At 39.1% G+C, this 12,961-nt stretch overlaps 1 protein-coding gene across 5 annotated transcripts in view; it reads left to right on the top strand.

The window, feature by feature from the left end:
• The window catches only part of tead1b (TEA domain family member 1b), a 129,121-nt gene that overhangs the window by 71,033 nt on the left and 45,127 nt on the right, over positions 1-12,961 (top strand). For 3 of the 5 annotated variants that reach the window (XM_061964003.1, XM_061964004.1, XM_061964002.1), the window contains 2 exons: positions 1,483-1,547; positions 10,603-10,818. In XM_061964003.1, the coding sequence (XP_061819987.1) occupies positions 1,483-1,547; positions 10,603-10,818 (281 nt within the window). The remainder of the gene's footprint in view (positions 1-1,482; positions 1,548-10,602; positions 10,819-12,961) is intronic. The other 2 variants (XM_061964005.2, XM_061964006.2) reach the window with 2 other exon arrangements.

Raw genomic sequence — 12,961 nt, 5'->3', positions numbered from 1 at the left:
ATCAAGCTGTGTTTTAGTTCTGTAAATTTGACACGCAATGTGGTTACTTAGCAATTGTCAAAAAAGTCAATGTAAACCTTTGTTAAAACTTTTGGTCACTACAAAGCAGTTTAATCTCTCCTTAACCGTGCAACTCTTTTGTATTTTCTGATAGGAAACATGTTTGCACTACTTTGTTGTGTTGTTATTATGTACCTGTATTTCTCAAACAATTTTAAGCCATTGTTATTTTGCTGCCCAAACATAGAACCCAGTGAGCTTTTCTCCCAGGTCTAGTGAAAAGAATGAATTATTCAAATATCAGGCCCGCTTTCATCTGGCCATTTGTGTGCTTTGATCTCGGAATCGGGAGGTTGCTTGAATGCCTGCATTGTCACGTTATGTTTCCAGTGTGTGAATTATTGAAATCTTTACCCATCTGCTAAAGTTTACAAGCACACTGCACAGGAAGACTGGCACTGCAAATCCCCAGATGTTGTTTATTTGCCAGTAGCGCTACATGGCCGCGTGCTCTAAAGCTGGCTTATCCACGACATTAAAAATATAGTCATTTACTTACAGTACAGTAGATGTTCTAGTTCATCGACGTCCAATACAAAGCATATATGGCCACATTAAATGTAGTTTTTAGAAAATACAATAATTGGATTTGGTAGATTTTGTCGTTCTTGTTGTCTTAGCATTTGTTTAGTATGTTGAGGTTTCCCGGTGTGTTCTGGTTAAAAAGACATTTGGTAATGAAGTGAAGGAACAACAATGTTCTCGTAATTTAGATAGTAGGGGGTGAACATTTCATAGAATGGTAGATAAGAACCATGGCATTGCTTGGCTACAGCTGGACACATAATTAAAGCCTCCTTACCTATAATTTGACTAATAGTTTTGTTTTGCGGCATGTTATTAACATATGAAAGGGCTAAGCATGGGTCATATGCATTGCGACAACAATTAGTGCAGACCTGAGGGCACAAGAATGTTTAGAGCCATTGTTAATTGGAAATCTGTACAAAGCTTTGCATTAATTAGAATTTAGTTACATCTGCTTTAAACCCAATTTATCCAGTTGCTTCTCTGTATTTTTATGAACAGCTATGTCTGTTTCCTTTCAATGTGTTCAGCTTTGAAGAGAATGGGATTGAATTAGATTAATTTGAGAGACTGTGCTGCTGGAGCTGTTTTTTCATGGTAATACTATGTGTTGTTTTCCATGCAAACGCATTATCTTGTTTAGATGTACATAACAGTTTCAGTACATGTCTATTTGTATAAAATATGTAGGCATCCCATTTGTATTCATTTAGTAGTTTTAAGAGTTTTAAGCAGAAGCTGTTTTTTGTCTTGCACATTATATGTTTGAATCCCTCTTATTAGTAAAATAAAGATTCCAGTTTCAGTGGTAAAAAGGAGATTAATGTAAAATCATGTGCAACTACAATCAACATACTGTAGCCCTATGTGACCGTCATGTTCCTGTTCCTGCAGGTCGCAATGAGCTGATTGCCAGATACATCAAGCTTCGGACTGGGAAGACAAGGACTCGCAAGCAGGTAAGACGAGAAATGCGGCTGACTAATCCTCTGTCACAGCCATGTCGCATGAACAGATGTCGCTGGATTTAGCCATCTCTGAAATTGTCACTCTTAGTTCCGCTTTCAAACACACATAAGAGTTTTAGCTCTAGTGAATCTGTAGATAAAAACATTAATCAGTTTTCCCTTTTTACAAATTATAAATTACCTCCCTCAAATGTATTTAAACTCATGACCACCCTTTGCTCAAAATGTAGCCTTTAATTTCTACAATAAATTAGTTTTACGTGATACATTTATGAGCATCAATGACATGTCTTGTAAAAAGAAACTAACCACTGTTACTGAAAATATTCCTTGTCCTCGTAAAGTAAATCACAGTGTTCATGCACTTGGCTGTGGTAGAAGTTTTTATTAATGGGGTGGAAAGTCTAAGCTTTAATACATTGGTACAGTCTCTAACCAACAAGACTTTCTTTCGTTTATGTTGGGGGGTGCATCCTGTCTTCTGCAGGCCGCACACACAACTTTGACCACAGAGATGAGCTCATATTTCTGAATCAAAGTGATGAATTACAGATGGTATTTGTTCTGAAAATGGCCCGATTCGTTGTTACAAAATAAACACAGCAAACGCAGAATCGAGGGATGTTTAGTACTTTTCTTTTTGGTATATAAAGTAAATTACTTTTTCAATGACACAATGGAATATTAATTGTTAACTGCCAAATAATTAGTAAAGATGGTGATGAGAATGTCATCATTACTCTGAAGGAAATATACTGGTTCCTTAAGTGACCTTTGTTTTTTATGTACTTATATTGATAAGTCACACAAAGGATGTCTGCTATTTCTCAATAAATCTTTTTGTCAACTAAATCTGCTTGTCAACTCAAGAAAGTTGCACAGGTAGTCTATAAGAAATACAAATCATAATTATATTTTTAAAAATGTCAAGCAACTTTCCCAAAACATTGTTATCCACAGGAAAATACTATACATTTACATACTGTCAAGCACATGCCAAAGAAACTGTCTAGCGTAGAACAGTGGTGCGTCATGGGAGACGCCAGAGGTTGTCGTGGTTTTAGGGATGCAGATGAACGAGGTTGGAGCGTGAGGTAACAAAGGGGAATTTATTAATAAAACGAAAAAAAAGTGAGAGCAATGGGGAAGTGCTCTGACCAAACAGGCTATGACGAAAACAAAACAAAATGCAAAACACTTACAGGAAATGTGGAGCTGACGGTGTCCACACAGTACGAATGCACTTGCACTTTGCATCCAAAAGGATCGTCTATGTCCACCAGAGAATCGAGCATAGCAGCATCAAAAAACAATGTCCCGACAACCAAGGTAGAAACAGGATCAACATTAATAGTCTTTATTGCAAACAGAAAACAGGTGAGGGGAAATGCTCTTGGACAGAAGTGAAGCAGGCACGGGAAAACACCAACAAAACCAGAAGGGCCGTCAAAATAAAAGCACAGGACAGGAACTAACACCAAACACAGGAGAACACCAACAAAAAGGCACAGCCTGATGTAACCAGCCGTGACAGAATGCTACCCCGCCCCAACAAAATGGATACCAGACGTTATAGAAAACGAGAGAAAAAAAAAGTCTAAATTCACGGGGCGGAGGGAGTACAAGACGGCGGGTCGCCTGGCCATATGTACTTGCAACCAGCAGGGAAGAGTCAGATGGCGGCGACCACGGAACGGACACATTATTGGCCGACGAGGGGGCCGCTGGAGTCGAAGAAGACGGTGGCCTCGGCGAGGAGACGAAGAAGATGGCGACGCCGTGAGAGGAGCCGCTAAAGATGATGATGTCGTCGTGGGAGGAGCCAGAGCAGCAGGCGGCTGGTCTGGAGGCGTGTCCCGAGCCAGAGCAGCAGACGGCTGGTCCGTCGGCGTGTCCCGAATCTGAGCAGCAGGCGGCTGGTCTGTCGGCGTGGGATCCGCTGAAGACAAAGATGGCGGCGGCGTCGTCGAAGGACCCACTGAAGACGAAGATGGCGGGCGCACCGTTGGTGTCTGCAGAGCAAGACACGAAGATGGCGGCTGCACCGTTGGCGTCTGCAGCGCAGGAGCAGCAGATGGTGGCTGCACCATCGGCGTCTGCAGCGCAGGAGCAGCAGGTGGCAGGAGGACAGGAGGGAGCGGCGGAGACGGCTCCAGGACAGGATGCGGCGGCAACGCTGGGGATAGAAACGCTTCGCTGTGGCCATTAGTGCCACAATCCTCTCAAGCCGCTAGGTCATGGAAATTTCCTTAGGTTCACTTACTGGCTGGATAATTTCTGCCACAGGATTAGTCGCTGGCAGCATAGCCCTTGCAGGAGGTAGCAGCCAGACTGGGTGTAGCTGTGCCTCCCCAGTTGCACAGCTACCAGCCCTAGCCCCACCCTCAGGAAGCGGATACCAGACGCTGTCACTGGTTTGAGGGAGGAGCAACCAACCCTCGACCTGAGCGGGAGAAGAAGAACAGGGTGGGTGGGCAGGGTGGCAGTTTGAGCACCTGTGGCGTGGTGTCCTCTTGGTCTCCAGCGCCTGGGCTACACTGGCTATTAGCCCAAGCGCTGAATGAGGAGGAAAAGTGGTTGATGGGGTTTCCATATTCCACCTCCTTAGGAAAGGAGTCGTGCTGTCTCTGAGCCCCCAGCAGAAGAGGAGGCTGCGCATTGTGACAGCGCGATGAAAATGGCTTCTGTCTTTGTCGACGATGCGCAGGCTCGGCACTCGGCCAACAAGTGTCTATTGGGACCAAACCGCCATCTGGTCCCCACATTAATGTCTCTTGTACCTCGGGGGGAGGGGGCACCGCAAAGCCTCTGCTTCCAGATTCGCCCCCAAAAATCGGTTGTATTCCTCGTCTGCAAAATCACATAGTTGGGACATTCTGTCATGCGTTGATAAGCGGTGTGTCATGGGAGACGCCGGAGGTTGTGGTGATTTTAAGTATGCAGATGAACGAGGTTGGAGCGTGAGGTAAAAGGGGTATTTATTAATAAAGAACAAAAAGTGAGAGCAACAGGGAAGTGCTCTGACCGGACAGGCTATGACCAAATGAAACAAAATGCAAAACACTTGAAATGTGGAGCAGACGGCATCCACACGTACAAGTGTACTTGCGCTTAGTATCAACAAAAGATCGTCTATGGTCTCCAGCGAATAAAGAATCGATAACATCAACAAACAATGTAGAAGGTAGACACAGTATCAACTTAAATGTCTTAATTGCTAACAGAAAACAGGTGAGGGGAAATGCTCTTAGACAAAAGTGAAGCAGCCATGGGAAAACACCAACAAAACCAGAAGAGCTGCCAAAATAAAAGCACAAGACAGGAACTAACACCAAACACAGGAGAACACCAACAAAATGGCACGGCCTGGTGTAACCAGCTGTGACAGAAACAGCTGACACTAAAAAGGCTTCTTGTAACCATCAGAAGCCTGCTAGAAAAAAGTAATTGCCGAAATTAGCCCAATAACAATTGTAGAAGAGTTTTTAATGGGGAACTGCACTTTGTTTTTATTTTATTTTGCCTATTGTTCACAATCATTATGAAAGACATGACAACGGATGGATTTTTTAAAATGCATTCTAACCTTTAAATAAACGTAAATAAAAGTCTGTTTGCAGCTGAGCCAATGGCAGGTCCTCTATTTCGCCCACAAAATCCAATAAATAACCATTCAAAAACCGCCAAAAATACTCCATTTACATTTCATGACTTGAATATTAACCAAGTATTAGTGATGTTGTTATTATAAGCGCTAACACAGACAAATTATTTATAGCAGCGCCATGATCACAAGCTTGAGTGCAATTTCGACATGATGGACTGGTGAGATGTTTCCTCGCTTCCTTGCTTCCTGAAAGTTTATTGTAGATCATACTGCTTCTCACATGGATAGAGGAAGGCTGAGGACATATTCCGACAAGTTGGTACATTTTGACAGCAAATTTAGGCCTGGAAATGGCGAGAATGACACAAAAAGACACTTGGGTCGACCCCCCATTTTTTCGCGAGGGTTATGAGTCATTCTTCATCTAAATGGGAATATATGAACATCCTCGTAGTCGGCATCCTAATGACAAACAGACAGCCGTTTCACAGTAAGTAAGTGATGTTTATTATGTTTGTTGGCTCTCATGAAGTCTGCAGTGAGTAATAATCAGTGATGCTGTTAAAAAAAACGTTGTGATTCGTTCATGAAATGATTGCGCCGCGTACGCTTAAAATGTTCAACATTTGTAGATATTACATGTTATTATATATGTCCCTGTTACTACATTACATATATTATTTCATCATGTATAGAAAATCTTAATGGAGGTGTTTGGATGTTTTTTTAAAGGGCTTTATACTAGGCTGAATAGAGCAGCTCCAATAAGCTCCATTGTGGGCGGACTTTTGATCACATTTGTTTAATATTTAGAATACATAAAAAAAAACATCCATCATGATGTTTTTCCTTAACATATGTAAATGATAGGTAAACAAAAACAAGTGCAGTTCACCTTTAAAACCAATATGCATTGACTGATTTTAAAATATCCCTCTATTTGTGTTGACATGGAATTAAAAATACAAATACTTCAATAAAAATAAAATGAAAAAAAAAATGAAAATAAAAATACAAATACAATTGAAGATTTTTTTAAACATAGACTCCAAGAAAAGCATATTTCTGTGTGTTGTATCTGTATAATTACGAAGTTCCAAATGTGTGTTTAGGTCATTTAACTACTTCCCATAATTTACTGTGATAGATATTACTCATTACACGTATGGCGAGGATCATGTACATTTACCATTGCTACCACTGGACATCCAAACAGACCAATTGGATATGCAATCTAAAAGAGAGCTTTGTAACAGAATGCCAATGATTTTTGACAAAATATTTTTTTTAAACTCCACTAGATTAAATTGTTCGCCTCAAAGGGGACTTACTAATTTATAGACTTTAGGGAAAGTAGTTTAAATAACAATGATGTTTTTAGCTTGCCATAATCTTAATTTATCTGTTCTAATAAATGCACATCATCATCATTGAAATTGCACTTTTATAATGTGTACATTGATAAAAACAAAAAAATTAATCTCCTATTTTGCCGCCACACAGATCATTGCACTCACACACCACCACGCTAATGTGTGCTCTTTTGCAGCAGCTGTGTGAAAACTATGTCCGCATATTTGAAGTTTTATCAATAAAGATTTATAATTTTTTATTAGTCATACTAATTAAACGATTAATCAAAGCAACCGAATATAAATCAATGTTTTTTTCTTATTGAATAATTATATTTAATCGATTATTCGTTGCAGCCCCTAAATACCCAAATTTAAAGTGACTTTTTGCAACTTGGTCAAAGTAATCATTTAAAAAAAAACATTTTTACAAGAACACCGCCATATAGCTTATGTTTCCATTAGTGGTTTAAAATAACTTTCAGAATCAGCTTTATTGGCCAAGTATGTTTAACACATAAGGAAGTTGACTTGGTAGACTGTGCTCTCTTTGTTCAATGCAAGAAACAAAGAAAAACACAACAACTACGAGAGAGCAAAGTACCGTTGTGGAGAATTAAGAAGTAAGACAAGCATAAATATTTGAGATATTTTCAGCGGTGTAGAGACTTTTGAAAGCAAAAGGATTTCAAAATGGATGCCAAGGTTACTACATTCCTGTTAAACCGGTGAGTAAAATTATACTCTTCGCCAAACACTGTTTTTGTTGCATTATGTTATATTGCAACTGATCTATATTAACTATATTATGACTATAACTATGACTGATAATTGTGTTGTGAATTTGTTTGCAATTTATGAACAAATTTGTCATTTTTGCTGTTGTTACAATAGTCAATACCAGGGGTGTCAAACTTGTGTTAATTGAGGACCACATCACAGTTATGACTGCCCTGAGAGGGCAGCATGTAATGGTGAATAATTTATGTATACATTTACAGTATAAGGATTCGCCTCATGATATTATTACACAATTGCCCGCTTATTAGATTTTTTTTTGATGTACACTGTAAAAAGAAAGCTATACATTTTATGGTAAAAAACTGGAAACTCAGTTGCCAGAATTTTACTGTACAATTTACAGTGGTTTTTTGGGGGTTTTTTTTACAACATATTACTGTAAATGTAAAACGGTTCCACTGTTTTTTGTTTTTTTTATGGTAGTACAAAAGTTTCATTTTTACAGTGTACAATTTGAGCGATAACTTGCTTTGAAATTGTAAGTTAAGCAGATATTTAAGAATGTATTTTTATTTATTGCTAAATGTTTGGAATGTACGATATCATAATATGTGTTGCATGATCAGATAATATTATTCTTTAAAACGTATGCAATTGCATGTAATACTGTACATGTCTGTTTTTTTGTAAAAATTTAAAGAACAAATACATTTAGCAAGAAAAGATGTACTTAGACAGAAATTATTTCCAGGCGTTTGCAGGCCACATAAAATGATGCTGCAGGGAAAATATGGATATATGGCATCAGCAAAAGGCCAAAGGTGGAGTGGAAGTGTGGCAGTGATGGTTGAAGACCGTTTGAATATGAAATACAGTTTGTTTACTCCAATATTTACAGACGGATCGAAAGAGCCAATCACAGTCGAGCTATTGGTGATCACAGCAGCAGTACAGTGGGTAAAAGAGTCACAGCTAAAAAAAAGTGGTGGCCTGCTCCGACTCAAGGTCAGCGTGAATCTCTGTTCAAAATGTTAAGTCGCAAAGAAGACAATATTTAGTTAACTACATATATGAAATACTGTTTAGGCTTGAGAGGGTGAATACCAGTGTATGGTTCCTCTCAGTAAGACAGAGGCAAAGTCATTATTACAGGAAATATTTTGAAAGAGTGGCAATTACATTTGAACATGAGTACAACAGAAATACACTTATATACACTACAAAACATAGTTGAAGCGGGAAGAACTGTATGGCGAAGCACAAAAGAGGAAGGAATCATATTATGCATTAGAGTTGGACACACCAGACTGAATAAGACATTGCAGCTTAATATTAAACACCCAACATGATTATGTGACAATTGCAATGAGGTAGAGTCAGTGGAACATGAACAGAAAGGAGAAAACTAAAGAGGAAGTTAGAAGACATGGACATAAGGAGGTTACTCTCAAAGGGGTACTAAGCAGCAACCAGACATTTTTTGTGGAGTTTCTAGAAGAGACAGGTTTATGGAATGTAATTTAGTATGGGAAGGCATATACAGTATGTATGTGTGTGAGGGAGGGAGAAGGGAGGGAACTCTGGTTCACACTCCAATACAGTAGGTGGCAGTTATGCACCTCTGACATTTAGCGCCCCGCCATAAAACAAGAAGAAGGTGAATACAATTATGTTGCGGGCCAGATCTCGCCCAAAGGCCTTGAGTTTGACACCTGTGGTCTAGACATTCAATGATAGCTAACGTTAGTAGCAAAGCTTTGCTAAATTGCTATTTTTTGCTAACAAACATAACTGATTTTACCCTCATCTGCTATTAGTTAACAGTGAAACCATGTATGTGTTCAGGGGCTTTGCACGCTCTCTCTCCCCGACTTCTATTGCGCGAGTGGTATACATCATAGAGTAATTTAGAGTAATCTAGTAGCACAGGGGCATAGAACACACACCAATGCATAAGTGCAATCACCAGTTAGATCCATGTTCTTATGTATTTCCATCCATCCATCCATTTTCTACCGCTTGTCCCTTTTGGGGTCGCAGGGGGTGCTGGAGCCTATCTCAGCTGCATTTCATTGTTTTATATTTATTTCACAACCTAAGTGAGAAAGATGCTGTGGAATGGCTAGTGTTGCATTGTGCAGGGAACACTGTCTATTAACAAATAGGTTCAGCTGACTTTGTACAGTATGTTTCATATAATTTTACATCTGGCTATTCAGATGTTGTACACTGCTTGTTCTTCTCATCTTTTCCTGTGTGTATATATTACGTGGGTCGCGGCCTGCATTAATGAAGCAAGTAGTGGGCGGGATATAATGTTTACAACCCTTCTGAAAGTTAGCGCCTACTAGGCAGCTGCATAAAGGTTACAAACAGTCACTTTAACTAAGCCAAAAGGGCTTGGGTTGCTCCAGTTGGTCAGGTCTAAGTTTAGTGTTCAAAGTTATCTGCCCAAAGAATGAGGTCAGCTGTCTACCTAAATATACTAATTGAAGAGGTTGTTGAATCAATTGATTTTTTTTTCCTGATGGCACGGGTATATTCCAAGATGACAATGTCAAGATACATGAGACACTTTATTTTCACCACAGGGTCCAAACCTGAACTCCAATGAAAATCGTATGGGATTTGCTGGATAAGACTTTGTGCAGTGGTTCGATCATTACGATATAAGTCATCGATACAACATCTCGTAGTAAAATGTATACAACTCTGGACAAAAGTAAATTTTGTGACATTTAAAGAGATGCTAAAGCGACCGAAATATTAGCGTTTGAGGCCTTATTTTTTTGCCCGGCAGCGTATGCCTCTCATCACTTAAGTTCTGCAATCCCCATTTAATAGTTTTATATCCATCATTATGTACAGTCAAAATCATTCTAAAATGTTGTTTCATCGTTGTTCCTGTCAGACTTCCTGTCAAGTAAACATGTGTAGGTAATACTTTCCACTGATAAGAACTGTTATTTGACTCGCACCTCACAATCCATCCAGAAAAACAAAACACTTAAGCTTGTTCATAAGATAATTTGCTGACCATAAGTAAACTTGGCTGGTAAAATACCTCGACCAGCTCCCATAAGAAAATGAGACAAACCAATTGACATTCAGTACACAGCAGATCACATCTGTGTGCTCTTAATGTGAGCTAAAGGGGCCTGCATCCTCCTTAATTAGCTCACTTAAGTGACAACGACACAGCATAATGCCTTATTGGATGTTGGCACGGTGTGCTGCTGTGTGGAGATGTCTCTGACCTGGACCTTGTCTCCCCTAATGAGAATTCAAACAAAGACATGTGTGTTCTCGTTTTTGTTTATTTTCCCCTTTTCTCTTTTGAATGGAGGTGTCTAGTCACATACAGGTCTTAGCAAGAAAGAAAGTTCGAGAAATCCAAGCTGCCATTAAGGTACGTCTGGCTTTGCCCAGTTGCAGGGGGCTTTTCATTGCCATGGTTACAGGCTCTTCCTTTGTTTTCCTCCCCTCCCCTACCCTGCAGGTGTCTAGTCACATTCAGGTTCTTGCCAGAAGGAAATCTCGAGAGTTTCATTCCAAGCTAAAGGTATGCGTTTTTCTGCTTTTGGGCTTGTTGTTACTGTGTCTTACTTAACTTCCTGTTGCTATGGGGGAATGTGTTGCCTGTAACACTTTTTAACTAGTGTTGACATGGTCCAATTTTTCTTCATACTTCCTTCATTTATTCGTGATTATTATCATTGTAAGTATTATTTTTTTCATTTCATGATAAAACCAATAAATATACTGTAGGTGGTTATTAGGGATGTCAATCTTACAAGAACTCTTAGATTAGATTAGTTTTGATTCCGATTATTGGGTTGATGATTCGATTTAAAACCAATTCTCGTTTTAAACCAAACCTTGCAATATGTTATTTGGTATGAAAATTGTAATAAAACATTTTCAAAACAGGTTTCAAAAGCTCTTCTTGGCTGCCGACGTATGACAAATATACACAGCAAGTAAGCACATCGATGGCCTAAAAACTTATTTTCAAAACAATTGATAAAAAAAAAACATTTAATTTGGAATTTGGAATGAATAAGAATCGCGATTTGGATGTGAATTGATTTCTTTTGAACACCCCTAGTGGTGGCTTCACGGTGGCAGAGGGGTTAGTGCATCTGCCTCACAATACGAAGGTCCTGAGTAGTCTTGGGTTGAATCCCGGGCTCGGGATCTTTCTGTGTGGAGTTTGCATGTTCTCCCCGTGACTGCGTGGGTTCCCTCCGGGTACTCCGGCTTCCTCCCACTTCCAAAGACATGCACCTGGGTATAAGTTGATTGGCAACACTAAATTAGCCCTAGTGTGTGGATGTGAGTGTGAATGTTGTCTGTCTATCTGTGTTGGCCCTGCGATGAGGTGGCGACTTGTCCAGGGTGTACCCCGCCTTCCGCCCGATTGTAGCTGAGATAGGCTCCAGCGCCCCCGCGACCCCAAAGGGAATAAGCGGTAGAAAATGGATGGATGGACCTCTAGTGGTTATCAAAACACATTCAGATCAGTTATTTATGTGTACTTAAGCCCATATTTGATCATTTTAACATCCATGAAGCTATTTTTAAATGATTTTTTTTCCAAATGAATTTAGATAGATGGAATAACAACATCTCAAAAAATATTCCTTGTACATAAATTAAATTAGTATATACACATTTTGGAGAATATAAACTTAGGTAAATCAATCACATTGTCACCATAGTTTGCTTATAATAATCCATCCATCCATTTTCTACTCCTTCCCCCGTTCAGGGTCGCGGGGGTGCTGGAGCCTATCTCAGCTGCATTTGGGCGGAAGGCGGGGCTTATAATAATGATGATGATAATTAGCGGTGGGGGAAATAATCACATCTTAGATGCATCGCAATTCGAACATGGACGATTATAGAATCGATTAGTAAACGTCAACTTTCGATTTATTCATTGTAAATAAAGTAATGCAGACAGTTCTAGATTTGGCTGACTGCAGTCAGCAACTTCACCGAGATATCCGACCAGGTCCTTTACTATCGGGCACATATGGTCCAGTTTTGAACACATTTACCATAATTTAATAAATGTGGGAATTCATTTAACATTCAATATAAACTGTTTTTTTAAACGCTTATTTAGTAAAATGAAAAGAAATGTAAAACTGCATCAATATACATAAGTTAAAGCTGAATGAATCAATAATCAATTTGTAATCGAATCGTAGCTCCTGAATCACAATCGTAATCAAATCGTGAGGTGCCCAAAGATTCCCACCTCTAATGATGTTAATACCAATAATAATTGTTTTTATTGCAATTATTACTATTATATAATTAATGTATAATGTGCAACTGATGGTAATTAGGGGGGTTATTTATGTTGTTCAGATATTTACTATAAATGGATAAAGACCACATTAATGATCCTACCAAACTCTGAAGTATTTTTTTTTTAAATCACGCAAATCCCCAATGGGAACATGATGTTTGTATGAGAGGAAACCATATACAAACCCCGTTTCCATATGAGTTGGGAAATTGTGTTAGATGTAAATATAAACGGAATACAATGATTTGCAAATCCTTTTCAACCCATATTCAGTTGAATATGCTACAAAGACAAGATATTTGATGTTCAAACTCATAAACTTTATTTTTTTTTTGCAAATAATAATTAACTTAGAATTTCATGGCTGCAACACGTGCCAAAGTAG

The sequence above is a fragment of the Nerophis lumbriciformis genome, linkage group LG06 (genome assembly GCF_033978685.3).
Source record: "Nerophis lumbriciformis linkage group LG06, RoL_Nlum_v2.1, whole genome shotgun sequence".
NCBI lineage: Eukaryota > Metazoa > Chordata > Actinopteri > Syngnathiformes > Syngnathidae > Nerophis > Nerophis lumbriciformis.
This window is presented reverse-complemented; position numbering and strand designations above follow the sequence as displayed.